The sequence below is a fragment of the Mercenaria mercenaria genome, chromosome 9, assembly GCF_021730395.1.
Source record: "Mercenaria mercenaria strain notata chromosome 9, MADL_Memer_1, whole genome shotgun sequence".
NCBI classification, from domain to species: domain Eukaryota; kingdom Metazoa; phylum Mollusca; class Bivalvia; order Venerida; family Veneridae; genus Mercenaria; species Mercenaria mercenaria.
The window spans coordinates 83,100,632-83,123,704 of NC_069369.1; the positions used below are offsets into that span (position 1 = coordinate 83,100,632).

A 23,073-nucleotide genomic window follows, 5' to 3' on the forward strand; every position below is an offset into this window, starting at 1 on the left:
ATGTTTTCCATTATATTTGGTGTCTGTGTTGTTTTCGGCATAGCAGATGCACGTAGAATAGTGGACTTAACACACACGTTCGACCATGATGCACCGAAATACCCTCTTGGCTTCTCGGGGACAGGAGCAACTAACTTTGTATATTTCAACTCGATGCCATTGATTAAACAATATTTTGACGACATGTGGTAAGTTTTTCTTTGTTCTGCTACATAAGTTATGAAAAAAAATGCGATTTTACATTTGCTAAAGCAGAAACAGACACGAAATTTTGGTCGTTTTAATTGACGGAAAAATGTTTATATTGGATCGAATCGGGACAGAAAGTCTGATATAAAGTAAAAATGACTTGTATCTTCCTTTCAGGTTGGTGTTCCGTCCATCAAAAAAATATCAGAAATAAATAGACAAACACTCAACAGAATAAAAACAAATGAAAAGTTTAAAATGTGCAAATAGGGTAGAATTTAAAGTGGATTGAACTAAAGTTGAAGTTATTGGGTTCTGTTTCGACATTTTGTTTAATATGAAATTTTGCATAGCCTTCATTTAATGCGTACTTTACTTTTTTATATGCTATAACTTTTTTTTCTCTGCAAGCCGTTAACCACCCCTATTGACGTCCATTTTGATGAGCCATGATTTCACGTCCATCAGACTGTTTTCGTAAATCGGTCTTAACTATACTGTGTATAACCAAAACAACCCAAAAAAAATCAGGCTACCATCTTAAAAAACTGAAAAAATAACAATAAACTCCTGGACAAGCATGAATTGTTTGACCACGTAGCAATGATAACGTAACATGACCGAGGTAGGTAATAATAGAATGACGTTGCACAATCAACATTCAAATACACACAAATGTTTTTCACTATTCGTAATCACTATTCATACCGATTTACACTTAAGAACGAGTGTTAAGAAATCGGAAACTAATGTGGTCTTTTGTTAAATTCAATATTATAATACCATACGTACTTTGACTAATTAGCATTTTGAAAAATACATATATAAATTTCATTGACTAGAATTGAAAACTAAGTCGTGCTGCGCGCGAACAAGCCGGCCAGGAAAAAACAGAGATCTCTTTGGCTCTGAAAACCTGTGTCCGTTGCCATGAAAGATCGTTTAATGACGTACCTCATTTTATTCAGCTTGGACGTATGCTACTATAAAAATATAATCTTTAAACTAACATTAGATCGTTTTTTAATCAATTTTTTTTTATTTACTGTCAAGCCCAATATTAAGATGTCTTTAAAACAGAAAACTAAAAAGAAAATTTAATTTTATATGACCTACTACTTGAGTGTGTCCGGTAGACCGATTCACATTTCAATAAACAACCCGAAAGAAAAATTACACACTGAAACTATACTTCTCACAAAAATAAACGCAACGTAAAGACAATATTTTCGCGCTATACTGCCGAAACGCGCGAAAATTTCATTCTTTTCACTCAACAAGTATCGGTTTACTTAATTTTTTTAGCTGGAAAGAACAATCTACGAAAACTAATGGACGTGAAACCACGGTTCATCAAAAATGTACGCCAATAGGCGTGTTGACGGCTTGCAGTGACAAAAGTTATAGAAATATCAAAAATGTTTAAATTCTGGTCTTTTTTTAAAAGAGCGCATTGTAGCTTCAAACACTTGAAAATGTTGCGACTTATATTTATTTAACAGGGTAGAAGTCCGAAAGATAGAGTTTTACGAACACCACGGAACTCATATCGATGCTCCGTCGCACGTCGGTAACGGCCGCCAGTCTTTGGAACAGATTCCGCCGGAGAGGTTAATTGGTCCTGGCGTAGTGATTGATGTCAGAGACAAGGTCAAGGACAATCCTGATTATGCTGTTACAGTTAATGACATTTTAGGTAAGTGCTGATTGTTGATGACATTTTAGGTAAGTGCTGATTGTTGATGACATATTAGATAAGTGCTGATTGTTGATGACATATTAGGTAAGTGCTGATTGTTGGTGACATTATAGATAAGTGCTGATAATTGATGACATTTTAGGTAAGTGCTGATTGTTGATGACATATTAGGTAAGTGCTGGTTGTTGGTGACGTTTTAGGTAAGTGCTGATTGTTGATGACATTTTAGGTAAGTGCTGATTGTTGGTGACATATTAGGTAAGTGCTGATTTGACCGTACAGCTCGCATGTCAAACTTTACATCTGCGAAGAAACTGTCGCTTCTTTACTATGGAAAGCCATAGCGGTTCTCTGATGTTGATACAGCACGATATGCTTTTCCTATATAATTATATGAAGTGTGTTTTATATGTGCAGTGCTCATACATTGTTTGATACTCTTAGCACTGTATAATCAGTATGTGGGGTGTTTTTAACTTTATATGCGGTCCTTTCAGAAGTATATGCGATGATTGTGCAGTAAATAAACTTTATATTCGGTCGTTTCAACTGTTAATGTGGTGCTTTCAACTTTATATGCACCGCCTTTAACAGTATATGCTGTGTTTGCAACATTGCATACTGTGCATGTAACTTTATGCGGATCTAACTGTACGCATAATTTTTTCCTCATTTTGTGAGGAAAATTGTTTCTTTTTTAAATAATATTGCAACTGTAAGACAAAATTTACATTATTTAATAAACTTGGTTAGGATACAATAGGATCGTTTCTGTTTACTTAGCAGATTAACAGATAGGTTACTTCATATGTGCACATGTGCTTTTTAACCAGTTTTGAAATATTACATACTGGTAAAAATAAATGTAGCATTCAACGACATCCAAGATATGATAAGAGACAGTTTTCAGTCTAATATTTTGAAAAGAGAAGTTTGATCAGAATAGAATACAAGAGAAGGATTTTTATTACATGTTGTTTTTTTTTTCAGTGAATTATCGAAATATTAGAGTGAAATATACACAATGTATCTTGTATTTTCAGAGTGAAAAATATCAAATACATTTTTCACAGGTAGAAATTATAAAATGGAATTAGTCAAAACATGAAATAAAAAGAAAATTTGTTTGTTTTACATGTACGATCAAAATATCTTTCATGAGTATGAACACCATATCCTACGTTTTCACTCATGGCTACGCCACTCGTAAAAATATTGCGTCTGGTGTTCACTCGTGAAAGATATTTCAGTCTTACACTGAAACAAACAAATATCCTCTACTAATAACTGTAAAGTTACCATAGTTTGTAGTAAGATACGACTGCATATATTCAAGTCTTTCATTTTAAACAGAGCACGAAAGGGAGCACGGGAAAATCCCGCCAAATACCATCGTGAATATGAATTCTGGTTGGGCAAACAAATACCCGGGTGCTCGACTGGTGTTTGGTACCGATAATATCACAGATCCTAGTACATTTCACTTTCCTGGATGGAGTCCCGAGGCGTGTGAAATGCTGCTACAGGACCGCCAGGTATATGTTACTGTAAAAGCAGAAATTTTCGTGAGGGTTTAATTTTCGCTATATTTGCGAGGCCCTACATCTCGCGAAAATTAATCCTCGCGTAAATATTCACCATTAGTATAACTCAAATTCAAGTAGGATACCATTTTTTGATTTCGCGAATATTAAATATCGCGAACATATTCAAAATTTCAAATTCGCGAAATTTTGACCTAACGAATATATGTGCTTTTACCGTATATTTTGTCTAAATTATGAGTATTTATATTCAAGTTTTTGCACTTAAGTATATTATTTCATTGGTGTGAATGATTTTTATACAGATATCGCACAGGTCAACATCATTTTGGTATATTTATAATTAAAGGTCCTTCTAATATTTTTAGTCAAGGTCTTTTCAACTTAACTTTCAAGAGTTCCGCGCTGTATACATTTATTCATAATAATATATCTTTTATAAACGTTACTATTTCAGTGAAACAAATTGACAGTAACGCGGTGTATAGAGATGTACATGATTTTAGAAAAAATTTACATTGACTTTGAAATTATTTTTGCCTACATTTTGCATGAGAGTCCTACAGAGTAAAAATACTTTTATCTTTTATATGAATTCATGTGGATGTTTTAATTTCTGTATTTGATTAAGCGATATTGAATATACAGACATGCGTAATGCATTTAGACTCGTGATTTTGTATATAATATAATTAGATTTGCTAAATACATTGGTATCTGGCCAGTATAGTCAAGTTCCTTATTGAGCTTGCCATTTAACCTACTTGCAGGTCACGTGCAAGTAACGAAACACAAAAAAGCTGGTCTCCCTTTTTTAGACAGAATGAAAAGCCCATCTATGCAGCACAAACTACCTTTCAGTTTGTTTCATATATCTGTATCAGTATTGAATAAAAGTATAAATATTTTGCTTTCAGTGCGAGTAAATTCATTGTCAAGCTATGTATAATTCCAAACAGACACTTTCTAAATGAAAGTGGTTTCCTTTTTGCGTAACTGGTCCGTGGTACATCAGTATATTTACTTTCCAAATCGGGTGGGGGCCTCCGTGGCCGAGTGGTTAAGATCGTCGACTTCGAATCACTTGCCTCTTACTGATATGGGTTTGAAACCACGCTTAGGTTGAAGAAGTCTTCTTGTGAGGAAACCATCCAGCTGGATTACGATCGGTCGGTGCTTCTACCCAAGTGCTCGCGCGTGATGAAATAATGGCTGGAGGGGCACGTGGGGTTTTCCTCCACAACCAAAAGCTTAAAAATTCACAATATGACTTAAATTATGTCGTTGTGACTCTTAAACCTACAAATCTTTATGTTTCAGTTATTTTGAACATTGCATAATAAACGGGTCGCTGACTAGCTTTGACAAAAAGCAATGCTTGTAGATTATGAATTCAAATTTCTTTACTTAGGTAAACGTTGTCGGAGTTGACACACCTTCAACTGACCCTGCACAGCCTCCTGTATACCCGTGACATATGTACCTTCAACCCAACAATGTTCCGCTGCTGGAATATGTGGCTAACCTAGACAGCATACCGGTACGTAACACGACCATCGTGCTGGGGTCGATGAAAGTTCGAGATGGTACCGGCGGCCCGACCAGGATCTTTGCTATGATTAACGAAGACGATGTAACTGATTCTGCAGGGAGACTTTCACCAATTGTTGCTTTTATTCTACCTTTGCTGTTCATTTGTTACTTATAAATGAAAGAATAGGAGCATAGTTTTATATGTACAAATTATATAGTCACATCTTTTTATGTATAATTATGCTTTAATAAATACTGTGAAATCATTTTTATTCGCGTAGGACGAATTTTCGCGTATTTCGCGCTAGGACCGATGCGCGAGTTTAAGACCGCGCTAATAATATTTCTTAATTTTAATTTTTCATTTCTAAAATTGAAAATGCGCGAATTAAAGCCCGTACGAAACAGTCCTATTTCACGTTTGCGCGAAATTTCATACCAGCGAATTTAAATGATTTCACAGTATGCATGTTTTAAGAAGATATCTTTCAAACTATAGTAAAGTCACTATATACGTAGTTGTTTGGCAAATCACGTCTATCTTTCTAATTATTACTTATTCTTGCTATGCCTTGTTTCACGAGCTACTAAATAATTCACATATTCAAATTTGGAGTATGAATGATGTTTTTACAAGTTTTCCGAAAAGAATGTATATATTATTAATTGGGACCATAATGCCATATAATAATCCTGACGTCATTTAACAATTTTCCTGTTTAGATAATGTTTTTAAACCATTAAAATAAATGTACGTAAAGACTTATCTTATATTTTGTTTAGATTCACTTCATTTCTACAGCATTTCAGTCACTTGCATAATAAACTAGTGTTTTCTGGAGTACAAGCACCGGCGCGCCTTAATTACAAGCACCGGCTCGCCTGGATTACAAGCACTTGATCGCCTGGATTACAAGCGGTGGCTTGCCTTGATTACAAGCACCGGCTAGTCTGAATTACAAGTGCTTGTTTGCCTAGATTACAAACGCCAGCTCGCCTGGATTACAAGCGCCGAATCCCCTTGATTATAAGCGCCAGCTCGCCTAGGTTGGAAGTCCAGGTTCGCCTGCATTGCAAGCGCTGACTCGTTTTGATTATAAGCGCCAGCTCGCCTGATTTGCAAGTGCTGGTTTGCCATGATTACAAGTGCTGGCTCGCCTGGATAGCAAGCACCAGCTCACTTGTATTACAAGTGCTGGATCGTCTGGATTACAAGCGCTGGCTCGCCTGGATTACAAGCACCGGCTCGGCGGAATTGCAAGTTCCGACTCACCTGGATTGCAAGCGCTCGCTTGTCTGGATTCAAAGCACAGGGTCACTTGTATTGCAAGTACGGGCTCGCCTGGATTTGAAGCGCTTGCTCGGCTAGATTGCAAGTGCCGGTTCGCCTGGATTACAGATGCCGGTTTGCCTGGATTGTAAGTGCCGGCTCGCCTGGATTGCAAGCGCTGGTTCACCTTGATTGCAGCACCAGCTCGCCTGATTTGCAGTACTAGTTCGCCCCGGTTACAAGTGCTGGCTCGCCTAGATTGCAAGCCCCGTCTTGCCGGAGTTACAAGTGCCGGCTCGCCTGGATTGCGTGTGCCAACTCGCCTGGATTATAAGTGCCGGTTCTCCTGGATTACAAGTGCCGACTGGCCTGGGTAGAAAGTGCCTGGATTGCATGTGTCTGTTCGCCTAGATCACAAGCGCTGTGTTGCCTGGATTACATGTACTGGCTCGCTTGAATTGCAAGCGCTGGCTCGCCTGGATTACAAGCACCGGCTCGCCTGTGTTGCAGTTACCGGCTCGCCTGGATTTCAAGTACCGGCTCGTCTGGATTACTAGCGTCGGCTCACCACACACTTGAACATTAATGACTCGAGCACCTAGTCTTGCTCGAGTAAATCTTGCGGACCCCGACCATTGTCCTTATAGTTGTTGTGTTTGTGTGACTCTAAGCCCTGATTTATTCGAGCAATTTGCTAACCCCTTTTGCGACCTTGAACAATTAGTGTTTTATTATACATGTATGTGTAATATAACTAAAAGTCTTAACATTTCCTTCATTAATCACTGCCATCTTTATTGAACAAAGAGTAAGGAAAACTATGGATTTTTTCTGTCTTAATTTCTACATTTACACAACTATTGAAAATCAGCAACATGATTTAACTTCAATGTCCTGAAGAGTGTACCGAGTTTCCAAAAGAACTGAAAAGACTAATGGATCTTACATTCTCTGTCCCTTTTATTATCTTTTTTTTTAAATCTTTTAGATTGGGATTTATTTTCTAAATATACTACAAAGCTAGAAAAAGCGAAGTAATCTATATTTAGAAAAGAACAGGCATAGGTTTGAGTTACTGTTCGCGCGTAAAATTAAACTCTTGACCATGCGAAATTGAGGTCAAGTTCAACGACAAACCGCACTTGCATTTCTTTAGATAAAATACCTCAGCGGTGAAAATTTCTTAGTGGTATCCATGAACATCATGATGCACTCCCTATAAAAACACTCTAAAAGTTGATATCAGGCCCCAATTTTACGGGAAAAAATAAGTATTACTTAGTTAAGTCTGTTATTTTAGAATAAGTTAATATTATTTAATGTTGATTTTTTTCTTGCTATAGCAATGTTTTTATAGCTAAATTATACGATGGTTAGTAGTATTTGTTTGCAGTACTTATTTCAATCATTCAAACATGATTTTCTATTTAAGCACGATATAACAAACTTAAATATATGCTTAAGTATATTTCTTATTTCGATACTTCGTTTTCTTTTAAATTCAGAAGTGTTGTGTTTTGATATATGAAATACTCATATACGGTTCTGATATAGATAAAAAAAGTCAACATTGAAGACATTAAAGGGCAAAAACAAGCATTTGAAAAAACACACATAGCTAAGCAATTACTTTAGTATTTTCGTGAACTTTTAGAGTGTTATTCATAGGGAGTGTTTCAGAATATTTTTAAAAAAAACGTTTCCCATGTACCATGTAATATCATTATGTAACACTCCCAAAAATAACTCTTATGTCTAGAAATAGATAGATACGTTTTTTCAATAATTACTTTGCTTTATATCTTTTATCTTCATTAACCCTTGGAAAATGGTTGGGGGGGGGGGGGGGGGGGGGGTCATCTATATAATTTGTATATATTTGTTGACAAGGTTTTTCTTTGATCAAGCTTAATGACCTAGATTTTTACCTAATATGACTCAGTTTCAATCTTGGCCAAGTTTTGAAAGAGATAAACATTTTGATCAGTATTCTTTTAGATCAAGTGGAAAATATACCTAACGCTTATCCGTTTTTCTATTATTTGTCCTATTGACCTAGTTTCTCACCCAAGAATACCCAGTTTCATGGAGAAAAACATTCTGACCAAGTTTCAAGATCAGGTAGAAAATATGGCCAACAGAGTATTGACAAGGTTTTAATTTGGTTTAATCTGGTGACCTAGATGACTCAGTTTTAAAGTTGACCTAGATTTCCTAAAGACAACCTGTTTGACAAAGATTCACGAAGATCAGGTAGACAATGTGACCTAGTGACCTAATTTTTAAAACCAGATGACCTTATTTCGAGCTTGAGCTTGACCTCATACAGACAAAACCTCTGACTTTAGTTTATATATATACACCAGGAAGAAAAGATGCAATATAGAGTATTAACAGGGTTTTCTTTTATTAAACCTAGTGACCTATTTTGTTATAAAAAATGACCTAATTTCCAACTTAGCCTTTATTTCATAGAGTTAAACATTCTGACCAGGATTCATAATTTGTGAAAGACTTTTTCGAATTTCTTGAAGACGTTATTTCCAAGTACCCCAATCTCATGATCATGGGAGATTTCAATCTACATATACATGACGACACCAACACTATTTCTGAATTCAACAGTTGTTTATGTGCTATGGGGTTGCAACAACATGTACATTTCCCAACACAAGTGTTCGGTCAGAGTCTTGATCTTGTGATCACAGAGGTCGCAAATGGTGTTGAACTTATCTCATGTGAACCCGGTCCTTTCTTATCCGACCATCGTGTAGTAAAAGTCATTACAAAAGTGAAAAAAGAAAACATCATCAGCAAGTCTATTACTTACCGGAACTTTAATGACATAAATGACTCAGATTTTGCTAGTGACCTTGCTGATTTGAAAATTGAAAGTGATTCAATTGAGACATATGTTGACATTTTCCAAGATGAAATGAAAAATATCATTGACAAGCACGCTCCTTTAAAAGAGAAAACTATTATTTGTCGAAATCCGAAACCGTGGTTTAATGAGGATATCCGCCACTTAAAACAAATTCTGCGCAAATCCGAACGTTTGTGGAGGAGGTACCAAAATCCACAGGACTATGAAATTTTCAAGACTGCTCTTAATAAATATCACCATGAACTGACACTAGAAAAACAGAGAACTCTTAGCCAAAAAGTGCTCGAATACAAAGGTGATTCCAAAAAACTTTACAAATTTGTGACAGATCTCACCGGCGGCAAGTCGGAGAATCCAATGCCTGTTGTTGAAAATGAAAATACGCTAGCTGACAAATTTGCTGACTTTTTCATGGAAAAGATTCAGAAAATACGGGACAGCTTAAAAGATTTTGAAAACTATAAACCATCAATGAGAAATGTGCCGGAATTTGGAAAATTTGATGAACTTAGTGAGGATGAAGTTAGAAAACTCATTAACCAGTTACAAACAAAGTCGTGTGAAATTGATGTTATTCCAACAAAAGTGTTGAAGTCATATTTAAACGAGCTCCTCCCAATTATAACTAGACTAGTGAATCTTTCATTGACTCAAGGAGTCTTCCCAGTGCAGTGGAAACAGGCAATAGTTAGACTCTGTTAAAGAAAGCTGGTCTCGAACTTATATTCTCAAACTATAGGCCAGTGAGCAACTTATCATTCTTGTCCAAATTGATAGAGAAAGCAGCACTGTATTTACTTAATAAACATGTAAATGAACATAATCTCCTTCCAAAAAATCAGTCCGCATACAGGCAACATCATTCGTGCGAATCGTCTTTATTGAGACTTATCAATGACATCTTGGACGCTATGGAACATCAAGAAGTGACTGCATTGATAGCATTAGACCTTAGTGCAGCTTTTGATACGGTAGATCACGATATTCTTTTGGACGTTTTGAAATGTCAGTATGGTGTCTCTGGTGTTGCACTGGACTGGTTGAACTCATATCTGAGGCCACGGAGCTGCCGCGTGAGTGTGAATCAAACAGTGTCATCAGCACGTGAGCTTACGTGTAGTGTCCCCCAGGGAAGCTGTTTAGGGCCGTGGCTCTATCTCACGTACGCAGGAACGATTTTTGACATTGTTCCCCCGTCCATTTCCGTCTTTGGCTTTGCCGACGACCACACCGCAAGCACACGTTTTAAGCCCGAATCATCCATCGAGGCTAAATCCATTGGTGAACTAGAGGAGTTTGCTACAGATTCAAATGAGTGGATGAACAGTAACAAACTAAAAATGAATTCCTCAAAAACTAAACATATTGCCTTTGGAAGTGCCCCTCAGTTGAATAAGTTAAACATTCACGAGATAGATATTTGTGGTGATAAAATCAAGAGACAGAGTAACATCAGATATTTGGGGGCCTATTTGGACGAAACTTTAACTTTCAAAGAGCATATAAAAATAAAGTGTAGAACGGCAATGTTGAATTTTTTCCGAATCAAAAACATTCGCAAATATTTGACTCAGGATGCAACTGAAACCTTAGTGCTATCGCTGGTTATTTCGCATTTAGACTACTGTAATGTTATTTTATACGGTATTTCTGATTGTGACATCGCAAAACTGCAACGCATTCAAAATATGTGTGCGAAGTTAGTTCTGAATCGTAGAAGAAGAGACAGTTCTAAGCAGGCACTCTACGATTTGCACTGGCTGCCGATCAAAGCCAGAATAAACTTTAAGATCTTGACGTACATGTTCAATTGCCATGTTGGAAATGCGCCTGCATATTTGATTGAACTCTTAACACCGAAAATCCCCCAGCGCTCCCTCAGATCCTCGGAGTCATCAGTTGACTGTTACATCGTCCCTTTCAACAAGCGAAAAACTTTTAGTGATAGAAGCTTTAGTACTATAGGGCCAAAGTTGTGGAACAATTTGCCGTTGAACATCAGACAAAGTTCTTCAATTGACTGCTTTAGGAAAAGGTTGAAAACGCATTTCTTCAGAGACTACTTTGCATTATTCTAAGTTTTGACTGAGTTTTAAACAATGATGCTGGTGACAGTGATAGAAATTTAATGTTTGTCTGTGATAATTGTATGTTAGTAATATTTTAAAATATAGTATTATCATTGACTTTAAATTAATAATTGCTATTTTGATTCGTTTTAATTAATCTTATTTAAAATATTTTATATTTAATATTTTATTTCAACTTGTATTGTAAAACGCCATTGAATATGTTTTAAATGTAGAAATAGGCGTTTAAGCAAATAAACCAGTTTCAGTTTCAGTTTTTTTCATACAGATTAATGTGAAAATATGGCCACGACATGAAACGATTTTTTTTCTGCGATTTGACCTAGTGAGAAAGTTTTTTTTTACCCAAGATGAACCAGTGCAGAACTGGACAGACCTAGATGTCATGAAGACAAACACTTTGACTAAGTTTCATATAGATAAGGTAGAAAATGTGACCTTTATAGTGTCAACAAGGCATATCTGTGTTTTACCCTGGTGAACTTGTTTTTGACCAAAATGACCTAGATCCAAACATTACCAAGATTTTATAAAGACAAACATTCTGACCAGGTTTCATATAGATCAGGAAGAAACTGTTAACAACATTCTTCTACGATATGACTTTCTGGCCTAGTTTTTGACTCCAGATGATCCGGTTTCTATGTCGTCCGAGGTTGTTTTGAGGTAAACATTCTGACCAAGTTGCATGAAAATTGGTAAAGAATGTGTTCCCACGAGTGTTAACAGGCAAACTGTTGCCGATATTACGACATACACTGGAGCATTATAATAACTAAAAACTGAGCACTTTATGCTCTAACAGGTAAGCTAAAAGGAAGCTCGAATAATTTTACGAAAACATTGAAGATTTGTCTTTAAAAGAATTAGCCGTTTATGTAGTGTTTCAATAACATTTTACAGATTAGCACTGTATTTCGTGAATTATACTCAACAGCTGACAAAAATCTGTTTCCCATCGGACTGCACAAAAGTGATTTGCACATATAGCCAAACTCTGGGCTAAATTATTACATGTGCTAACTAACAGACACCTTTGCTCTCCAATTCCACCTATCGTTTTCATTTAATTCGAAATATAAATGTTAGAAATTTATTTAAATCATACTAACAAAACTTAAAATTATGTTTTATCCGTGTTAATCAACTCTTTTGCTGGAACAACTTTGAAACCCTTGCTCTGATAAATTAAGTTATGGTCAGTGTTTTTTAAAAATTATATAGATACTGGACATAAAAGATTTCTGCGCCACTGGTGTCTTTCTTGCACTGGTCAGTCAGTGCAGAATTTCTTCAATTCTTATCCTTTTCTTTGAAACAGTGGCAAACAGTGAATCGGACCTCGTGCTCAGATAAAGATTTCTGCAAAAAGAAGAATGAAAGAAAAACAGTAATTGTTACTGACTTCAAGACAAGACAGACCAAATAAATACAATAAACCATAACATTGTTATAAACATTACACATGTAAACCGAAGCAGCAATACATATTAAGACTAAGATATCAGAATGAGTGCATGTAAAAAAGTGTAAATGTTGCACAGACAGAAGACTGAGATTGTGACTCAAACTTAGGTCTTGGAATATCATTCATACTGCTCTAGTCCGATTGAGCTATCTCTCTTTCCACGACGTAACCAAGTAAGATGTTTGATAGTTTATTTTCAATATTCCATTGGGCCGAATGGCCCATGAGGACATACAGAACATGATATATGGCAAGACAGTGCACAACATATAGATCTACATCCAATTGAAGTTGATGTGCGGAGAAGGTTTATAGTATACCTCGCTTAATAATATCCTTAATGCGTGATAATATCAATGACTAATGAAATAAATATTATCGGAAATTACAAAACCATGCGTTTTACAAACTGTCAGGATACTGGTTATATGACCCAGGGAAGTGCCTACGCCTTTAATATCTTGAACAATGGTTTGGGTCCAATCGCTAAGGTGACTATGTCTTAGACTAGCTGACAAACGATGTAGAATGTCCTTTGTTAAAACGTAGAGCTGGTGAAACCAAATATCTTGTATATAGAATTTTCCTCTGGCTACCTTGCCTAAATGATTCGTGTACCAATGATTCGTAAATGATTTTAATTATAAGCTCGACAATTTCAGGGATCAGGCAAATCACTAAATGTTTCAAACTAACAATTTTCAATCAACTCAAACTCCTATAGGCTGGAGACTCTATAATTGACTGGCTTTTTTGTTGTAGTTCCCGTCAGACAATGTCTTTGAATCAACAACATACGAGTCCTATCGCATAGATGCTCGGCCTCTGTCCTCTTAAACTCTATATGATTGCCCTGACTCCTGGATGCTCAGCGCCTATATGCTATCACATGTAGCATTCAACTACCATGTAGGTGTTATCCCCGATGCCTTGGCTGTACTTCGCCAATAATGCTGAACCGTCTATAAGCTGGAACTCTCCTACTATCTTAGTAGATTACCAAGCTCTGGGTCTCTGTCTCAGCTTTCCGATGCTCAGCCTATATATGCTATCGTCTATAGCATTCAGTTACCTTTAAGGTTAAACTCCTATGCGCTGGCCCTATAGCTCGAAACCTTATCGAAATTCTGCTACTCTTCTTTAGTCTAAGAACTTCCAAAGTCTTCTTTGTAATAATTTATCCGCCCTGACAGGGTAACTGCAATAGTCTCCTTCTTAAGGTACTGGAATAAATTATTAGTTGAATCGTCGATGTGTCTTCTTCAACCGCTGGATACCGAATGAGCTCTCTGTCATCCATCTACCAATTTATACCCCAGCAGACGTGCTATTTTTAGAACTTGTTTCTGATTGGTCCAAATTTAAACATAACGTTTTACAACGAGTACTTGCTCTATCAAATATCTGGTTCCCTTTAACTTTTGTATATGACATAATGTGCGAAGCTGGGACCCAGCCATTCACATAATGAACCCAAATCAGCCACAAATGACCCAAATTCTATTAATTACAGCAATTCAACTGTGCTTATGTGTTACGTTATCAATATATTAAATATACAAATTATTCTGACACAAACCACACAATGTTATGATAATTTTTCAGACGAGTTTTGTATGAAGTCTATATTTTCATAAACATATATGGCAAAATATAACATGGTAATGTGTGTAATAAAATGATTACCATATATTATTGTCTTTATTAGCAACGTAATCATGCATTGTAATCATACATTGATCTTGTCGAAACACAAGATCAACGTATTACTCAAAACTAATGAACTTGCGATTTATAAAACACATTTTACTCTACATTTGTTTTAGTGTAAAGTATACATCATCTCAAAATGTTCACATACTAGGAGATCAACATTATTGTGGCCAAAACAATCTGAATGTCACATAACTGCTATAGAGTTAGTATATAGCATCAAATTATTATAGCACAGGTCAAAAACATAAATTATAACTGATACACACAAGGTCCATCATAGCTTAGTGTTATTCTAGCCTAGTATGACTCTTCCTAGTGAATGGATCAGCAGCAGGGTCAATACAAGTAGAATACTCAGCAGAATGAAGCAGTTCAACGCCGGGCAACGCGGTTTGTCATGGGGCACTACAAGACTACCAGCATTCCTAGCTTAATGATTGCAGACCTTGGATGACACTTCCTCCAACAGAGGAGGTCCGATATCTGAGCAGTAATGATGTACTGCATCAACAACCTCAGAAATTCACTGGCAGCAACATATCTGCACCTTCCTCTCTACTCGAGACCATACTTTCCCTCCACTTTACCCTTCTGTAGTGTAGCCACTGCTCACACACTGCACCCTTTCATATCAGGTCTGGTGAACCTAAACTTAATGCATATGATGAGGGTTTTGGCCTTTTGCACTGCTCTGTTTCGTGCACCTCACAACGTCTTTGTAAATAAACTTATTTGCGACGTTGACCTCAAGTGGGCCTTGCAAATTATTAAGAAGAAAAAGAAGAAGTTATATGCGTGACATAAATGTTCAGATCCTTTTTACATATTATTTGTTTATTATTTTTGACTATATCGTTTATGGCGAATGTCAATAAGAAGTGAAGATAAGCAAAGTGGGTTACTACAATTCAGTTTCTTCAAAATGTACAGAAAATACTGACTCGTAACAGATTGAAGGATTTGTTCTACTGATTATAAAGCTATGTCTTTGATCATAGTAGTCCATTCTCACTCTTGTTTCCACAGAGACAAGAAAACAAGAAATTTGGCCTATATTTTATTCATAAATGGATGAACACAAATTGTATTGTTTCTTTTTTAGTAAATTATATGACTGTCTAATTGAGATTTTAAAGTAGAATATAATCAGTAATTTTATACTTGAATGGAAATTATTCACGAGCTGCCAAAATGTCTGTTCAAAATAGTGCTAATGACGTAAATTTGTAATTTATGTTGTGCTTTTAACAACCGCATAAAACGAAATCCCCTCGTCATTCATTGGAGTGTAGAATATACGGAAGATTAGTGATACCCAACTATTGAAGTTACCTTTTTTGTGAAATAAAGTCGGCGAGTACAGCAAGGGAACCGGAGGATTTTTCTTTTATGTTCAAATACTTGATATTTGTATAATACAAAGTGAGTGCAATACACATAATGCATACATCTGTGTAATGACGAGTGATTGTTGGCAAATAGCGTTTTCTTATTTAAACAGACAATTTTGTTGCACTGTTCTTGTTTACAAAAAATCACAGAAATGTTTATTTGAACGTAATTTTGCAATAATTTAATTTTAATTAGGTCCTAGACTACTGATTATTTGATATAATATTATAATAATCTATACTGGAGTTTAAATTAGGGATCTGAACGACTGGTTACTTGGCGTAATGTTGCAATAATTTATTTTATGATAGGTTCTAGACAGCTGGTTACCTGACATATTATTGCAATAACCTAGCTTACATTAGGCTCTGAACATCTGGTTACCGGAACAGATATACATGCAAAACACAACGAAAAGAACGGACAGTAGTTTTAATATGGAATGAATGATGAAATGACAACACTGACATGTTTGTTGTCACTTAGTTTGTTGTCACTTAAACATCTGAATGCTAGACCGCTTTGTTAAAACGTTATCGTTGTGTTTTCAAAGATTCTTAAGTGCAATGCATTTTTTTGTATTTTTATTAAACAAAGAGAGATAGATTACATATCTGGCTTGTTTGTCCAGGTATTGTTTTAAGTTTAGAACCTTTGTTTGAAAGATAAATCATTTGAGTCAGTAGTTATGTTTTACTATGTGCTCATACTAAGTTTGAGATAAACATGTACATGTACATTGTACATGTTATTCTTCAGATCAAAAACATGACAATTCCATAATTTTGGAGCTTTTTTTCTGGACTCTGACATGATACGCCAAGTCATTAGTGCTTTGATTTTTACGCTTTAGGAAAAGGTTCTCAAACAACTGTTAAGTAAGTCGGAGTGGGACTATGACTTAAGAAATTGCAGCTTCACATGTTCTGTAAGTGCACAACACTAAGTGCTGTTTTTGTGTATATTCTTGTTTAATTGTGTAATATTTGAGAACACTGATCTCAAAAAAATTTTTATACTGGATACAGATAAAGAATGTTTTTAATTTTATAATACATTTGTTCATTTTTCATTTCCAGACAATAGTTCATTTCAAGATCGTGATGGAATAGAAATTCGCTCATGTTTTATGTAAAATAATTATTAAGATTTTGTTGTTTCTGTTGTTACAAGTCTCACTGTTGTTGTGTTATTTTTGGTGTATGTTATATTCATGACATAGACCTATGAAAAATGAAAAAATAAAATAAATCTAACTCTGTCTCTTCGATTCATTTGGCTTACTGGCCCATTTCTTTTGCAAAGTTTTAAATGAACATTTTTGCTTGCATGCGAACTGAAATATCGAGTATCGACCATTCTATAAATAGAACGTAACGTTTCTGCTTTCTGTCTACCGTCAACGCGCTACCTATTATACAAAATGGTTTATGGACTATGCAAGAAATAGCAAGCGCTATCAGTAAACTGATTGGTTTTACGCTCCTAGAATAGCCCAGGCACATATTTGCATATGGGACATGAATGAATAAACAAAAAACATCAAAAAGTAGTCATTTTGTAAATAGTGCAGACAAGATATTTTAACATCGATCATTATATCAAACTTTATTCAGTGGCCAGCATCACACTGTATGTGACCACAGTTATGAAAACAGCAGTGCAAAAGGGGGAGATAAATTGAAAACTATTGAATACTTGTATATTCAGATTAATAAAATTCTATTCAGTGGTTATCAAGTTGTAAGATTGGTACAGATTCCCGCAACCTTGAAATTCAATTCTGTAGTTGCAAAGAAACGTGTTTAAGAAAAATGTAAACATTAATACACAAAGGGTATATATATCAATAACGATTCAAAAGAAACTCGCCGTTCTTTTAGGCTTAGTATGCAATATATTCTAGGATTCACTCATCCAACTGTATAATGTTTTATTTTTGTTGGGTTTAACGGCATACCAACGCAATTACTCACATGAAGAATTCAACGCCCCGTGTAAGGGTCAAGTGATTTGAAGTCAGCTACCTTAATCATTTGGCCACGGAGGCACCCTAATCGTAAAATGTATACGCTTTGACCGAGCAATTCATTTAGGTGTGATAATAAATTGAAGGGCAATGCAGTAACTTATTAACTTCACATGGCACATGTATATCCTGACAATACTTCATATTTATACACGTCTATTTGTTAGGGTTATGTCGATTGAGTTGTGTGTAGCAAAATGCAGCATTTTGTAAAGTGATATTTTCTGTGGGCTTTGGCAAGATGTCCAGAAAAATGTCAGAGAAATTATCCTGACATGGCTTATATTAATACTGCGCAATAAAAATAAAATTTCAGAGAGCAAGTTAATTCATATTCTGACAATATTCCCTACTACACTTCATCGTTTAGTATGCATTGTACATATTCTACCCCTGTGCACGCACGCTCGTGAGAAAAATGTATAGAAAGATACCTGGGAAAATTTGGGCCTTCTTCCGCCATGTCGCTGTATGATCATCATAGCTCTCGCTGTACCTGTTAACACATTTCTATTCAGTATCTATATGCTCATTTCATTTATGTTTCTGAAATTGTATAAGTATTTAAGACATGGGTGGTTTATTTCTATTTCCCCGGGCAATACTGTCATTGTCAAAAGGTCACTGATGTGGTAAGCGAATGTTATACAAAATACTTTAGTACAAAAATGTCACATTTAACTGTATAAACCCTGAAGATTTCGTATAAAATTTCCAGTCTGTTTGTTTTTAATTGTAGAGTAAATATATGTAAATCGAATACCGGAGGCTAAGACTTTGCATAAAGAAATTGCGTGACCTCAATTGCAATAAGTGTATATACACCGAGTCTCAACGTAAGCGTTGACCGGTGGTATAATTACGTGCGAGCTGGGCGCTTTTTGCGGTAGTTTTCACCAGTCAAGGTAATGTTTTCCTTCGCAGTTTTTTCATTATTAAAGCTTTGTTATTGGGAGTTGGCCGAGCCGGGATGACCTACAATGAACACGCTTTTATGGGGATGTATCGAAATTTTCTTATCATTTGTAGTTTTTTCTAACATTCAGGAAATATTCACTAAAAAAACACGTATTTGCCTACCGCCCCTTACTTTTCTCGTTGTAAATGGATAAATTAGTGTTAAAATGTCTCGTATTTTCGTTATACAGGTAGGATATACTCACTTTAACAGATCGGTCACCATTGTATGCAGATTCAAGGTAAATATATACCATAATGTGTACATAAAAGCATACAATTAATTCATAGTACAGCTACTGCGCCCCTATTGTAATTCATAGAATAGGCTTCAATTATGAAACCTAAATATTTTAAAATGACTGTGCACAATGAAGATACATGAAATGTTGGTCTACATATTGATAAAAAATGACTTTAGTCCACTGTCGGATCATTAAAAGTCGTGAAAATACCGTTTTTCATAAATTCCACCTGCTCGTACTTACGCATTTTTATTTTTGTGAACCACCGACTCGGACGTAAGACAAAACCTTCGCCGACAGCCGGGTTTTGCCGGGCTAATATCTTTGAATCTGCATACAATGGTGACCGATCTGTTAAAGTGAGTATATCCTACCTGTATGACGAAAATACGAGACATTTTAACACTAATTTATCCATTTACAACGAGAAAATTAAGGGGCGGTTGGCAAATACGTGTTTTCAGTGAATATTTCCTGAATGTTAGAAAAAACTACAAATGATAAGAAAATTTCGAAACATCCCCATGAAAGCGTGTTCATTGTAGGTCATCCTCGGCCAGTTCCCAATAACAAAGCTTTAATAATGAAAAAACTGCGAAGGAAAACATTACCTTGACTGGTGAAAACTACCGCAAAAAGCGCCCTGCTCGCACGTAATTATACCACCGGTCAACGCTTACGTTGAGACTCGGTGATATAGAATGTTAGCTTTTTAAAGGCACTGTCACTGACCTCCAGGGTTTGGCTAAAATGATATTTCTTTAAGATTGAAGTTTGATCAAGTTATGAACATTAGAATATAAGTTTTTTGTTTCTAAACTAGTTTGATGTGTATTCAAGCAGTCAATATATATATATTCAAAAAAAAAACTGTGCAAATAAAAACCTACTGACAACATTCTACTTAAATACCTACATTCGGTCAGTTGACAGTATAAGAGCGGAGTTTACTGATGATGTCTTCCATTATATTTGGTGTCTGTGTTTTTTTCGGTTTAGCAGATGCACGTAGAATAGTGGACTTAACACACACGTTCGACCATGATGCACCGAAATACCCTCTCGGCTTCTTGGGCACAGGAGCAACTAATTTTGTATATTTCAACTCGACGCCATTGATTAAACAATATTTTGACGACATGTGGTAAGCTTTTTTCTTTGTTCTGCTACATATTTTGTGAAAAAATGCGTTTTTACATCAATAAAGAGAACCTTAGATACTCGAAATTTTGATGGAAGTTTTATCTAAAATGTAGAAGAAATAAAGAGACAAATACTCAACGAACACGCAAATGAAAAGTTTAAAATGTGCAAACAGGACAGAATTTAAGGTGGGATGAACCTAAGTTGAAAATATAGGGTTCTTTTTCGACATTTTGTTTAATAAGAAATTCAGCATATTCCTCTTTTAATGCGTACTTTATTTTCTATATTTCTATAACATTTTTTTTCTCTACAAGCCTTCAAACACGCCTATAGACGTCCATTTTTGATCAACTGTGGAAAATACCATTTATATCCTAAAAACATTTTATGACGACAATGTATATATACTTTTTGAAAAGATTTTATTGCGATTTAAGTATTTTCATTTTCTGTGTTTTATTCCTTATTTGACTTTTGAAAAAGGAATAGAGAACCAGTTCCTTATTCCTTACTCAGTTTTTCGATCTTACTTACTCGTACGTGCTATGATTTAACGTGTTCATTTTATTGCTGTGGAACGTTTTCAATCACGAGTAAGGATAATTTTCTCACTGCTTTTAGCATTTTTCTACGAAAAGGGAATAAGTCCTTATTTGAAAAAGGAATAAGAAATAAGGAACCAGCCTACTCGTCATATTTACGTTAACTGAAAAGAACGGTTTACGAAAACAGCCTAATGGACGTGAAACCACGGCTCATAAAAAATGTAGGACATCAATAGGCGTGTTGACGGCTTGCAGTGACAAAAGTTATAGAAATATCAAAATTTATTTAAAATTAAATAAGGACTTGAACCCTATAGATTCAAATTAGGCTCAGTTTACCTTAAGTCTTTGTATCTTAGATTCAAGTACTTAGATCCTGATCTTTTTTAAAAAAGAGTGCATTTTAGCTTCAACCACTTGAAAATATTGCCTCCTGCATATAACTAACAGGTTAGAACTCCGAAAGATAGAGTTTTACGAACACCAAGGTACCCATATCGATGCTCCATCGCATTTCGGTAACGGCCGCCAATCTTTGGAACAGATCCCGCCGGAGAGGTTAATTGGTCCTGGTGTAGTGATTGACGTCAGAGACAAGGTCAAGGGCAATCCTGATTATGCTGTTACAGTTGATGACATTTTACGTAAGTGTTGATTCGACGGTACAGCTCACATGTCAAACTTAACAGCTCGCTTCTTTACTATGGAAAACCATAGCTGTCTTCTGATGTTGATATAGCACGATATGCTGTTCTTATATCGTTATAATAAGTGCGTCTACTTATATGTGCCGTGCCCATACATGCATTCGATGTTCTTAACACTGTATATGGGGTGCTTTCACCAAAATATGTGGTGTTTAGTTTAACTTTGTATGCGGTCCTTTCAGAATATATATGCGATGCTTTCGTTGGATTGTGCAGTATATTTAACTTTATATCTGGTCGTTTCATGTGGTGCTTTCAACTTTATATGCGTCACCTGCAACAGTATTATGCTATGCTTTTGTCTTTTAACTTTATGCAGATTTGACTGTTTGCATAATTTTTGTATGTTTACCCCTCATTTCGTAAGGAAAATACCATTGCAACTTTAAAACAAATTTTACATTATTTAATCCTCGTGTCATATGGCGCGCATGCTTTAATAAACTCGATAACTATAAAGATCTGGTTAGGATATAATAGGATAGTTTCTGTTTACTTAGTAGATTACTTCATACGTGCGCATGTACTTTTTAACCAGTTTTGAAATATTACAGGTAAAAATAATTGTAGCATTCGACGACTTCCAAGATACGATAAGATAAGATAACTTAAAGACTAATATTTTGGAAAGAGAAGATTGATCAGAGTAGAATAGAAAGAGAAAGATTTTTATGACATGTTTTATTTTTCAGGGGATTATCGAAATATTAGAGTGAAATATACACAATATACCTGGTATTTTCACAGTAAAAAATATCAAATATATTTTTCACAGGTAAGAAACTACAAAATGAAAAATAAATAGTCAAAACATGAAATAAAGAGAAAATTTGTTTGTTTTGCATGTAAGCTCATAATATCTTTCACTCATGAACACCATATCTTACATTTCCACTCATGACTATGCCACTCGTGAAAATATTGCATCTGATATGCACTCGTGAAAGATATTTCAGTCTTACACGTTACCATAGCTTCTAGTAATAAACGACTGCATATATATAAGTCTTTCATTTTAAACAGAGCACGAAAGGGAGCACGGCAAAATCCCGCCAAGAGCCATCGTGAATATGAATTCTGGTTGGGCAAACAAATACCCGGATGCTCGATTGGTGTTTGGTACCGATAATATCACAGATCCTAGTACATTTCACTTTCCTGGATGGAGTCCCGAGGCGTGTGAGATGCTGTTACAGGACCGCCAGGTATGTATCATATTTTATCTAATTCATTGGTATTCATATACAAATTTTTGTACTTTTTTCATTGGTGCGTATGATTTTATACAAATATAGCACTTGTCAACATCGTTTGGTATATTTGTAATTAAAGGTCAAGATCTTTTCAGCTTAGCTTTCAAGAGTTCCTATCTTAAATATGAATTCACGTGGATGTTTTAATTTTAAATTTTATGAAATTAAAGCAGCGATATTGAAAAAAACAGACATGCATAGATTCACTGAATACATTGGTATCTGGTCAGTATAGCCAAGTTCCTAGATAAGTTTGACATATAACCTACGTACAGGTCACGTGCAATTCACGGAACACAAGAAAAAGCTGGTCTTTTAAATAAAAATAAAATCAGTTATTCTTCAACGCTTTAAAACTGCCAAACTGCCTAACATAATGGCGCCTATTTCAAGCTATACCAGA

At 35.5% G+C, this 23,073-nt stretch overlaps 2 protein-coding genes across 2 annotated transcripts in view; both read left to right on the forward strand.

The window, feature by feature from the left end:
* Positions 1–5,694, forward strand: LOC128559352 (isatin hydrolase-like). The gene is made up of 4 exons (XM_053550677.1): positions 1–188; positions 1,692–1,885; positions 3,242–3,423; positions 4,844–5,694. The coding sequence occupies exons 1-4, from the start codon at positions 1–3 to the stop codon at positions 4,904–4,906; spliced, it is 627 nt and encodes a 208-aa protein (XP_053406652.1). The 3' UTR covers positions 4,907–5,694.
* LOC123548155 (uncharacterized) overlaps positions 4,910–23,073 on the forward strand; it is a 23,120-nt gene continuing 4,956 nt past the window's right edge. The window contains exons 1-4 of the mRNA XM_053550678.1: positions 4,910–5,129; positions 6,113–6,383; positions 21,161–21,354; positions 22,441–22,622. Coding sequence (XP_053406653.1) covers positions 4,910–5,129; positions 6,113–6,383; positions 21,161–21,354; positions 22,441–22,622 — 867 coding nt within the window. The remainder of the gene's footprint in view (positions 5,130–6,112; positions 6,384–21,160; positions 21,355–22,440; positions 22,623–23,073) is intronic.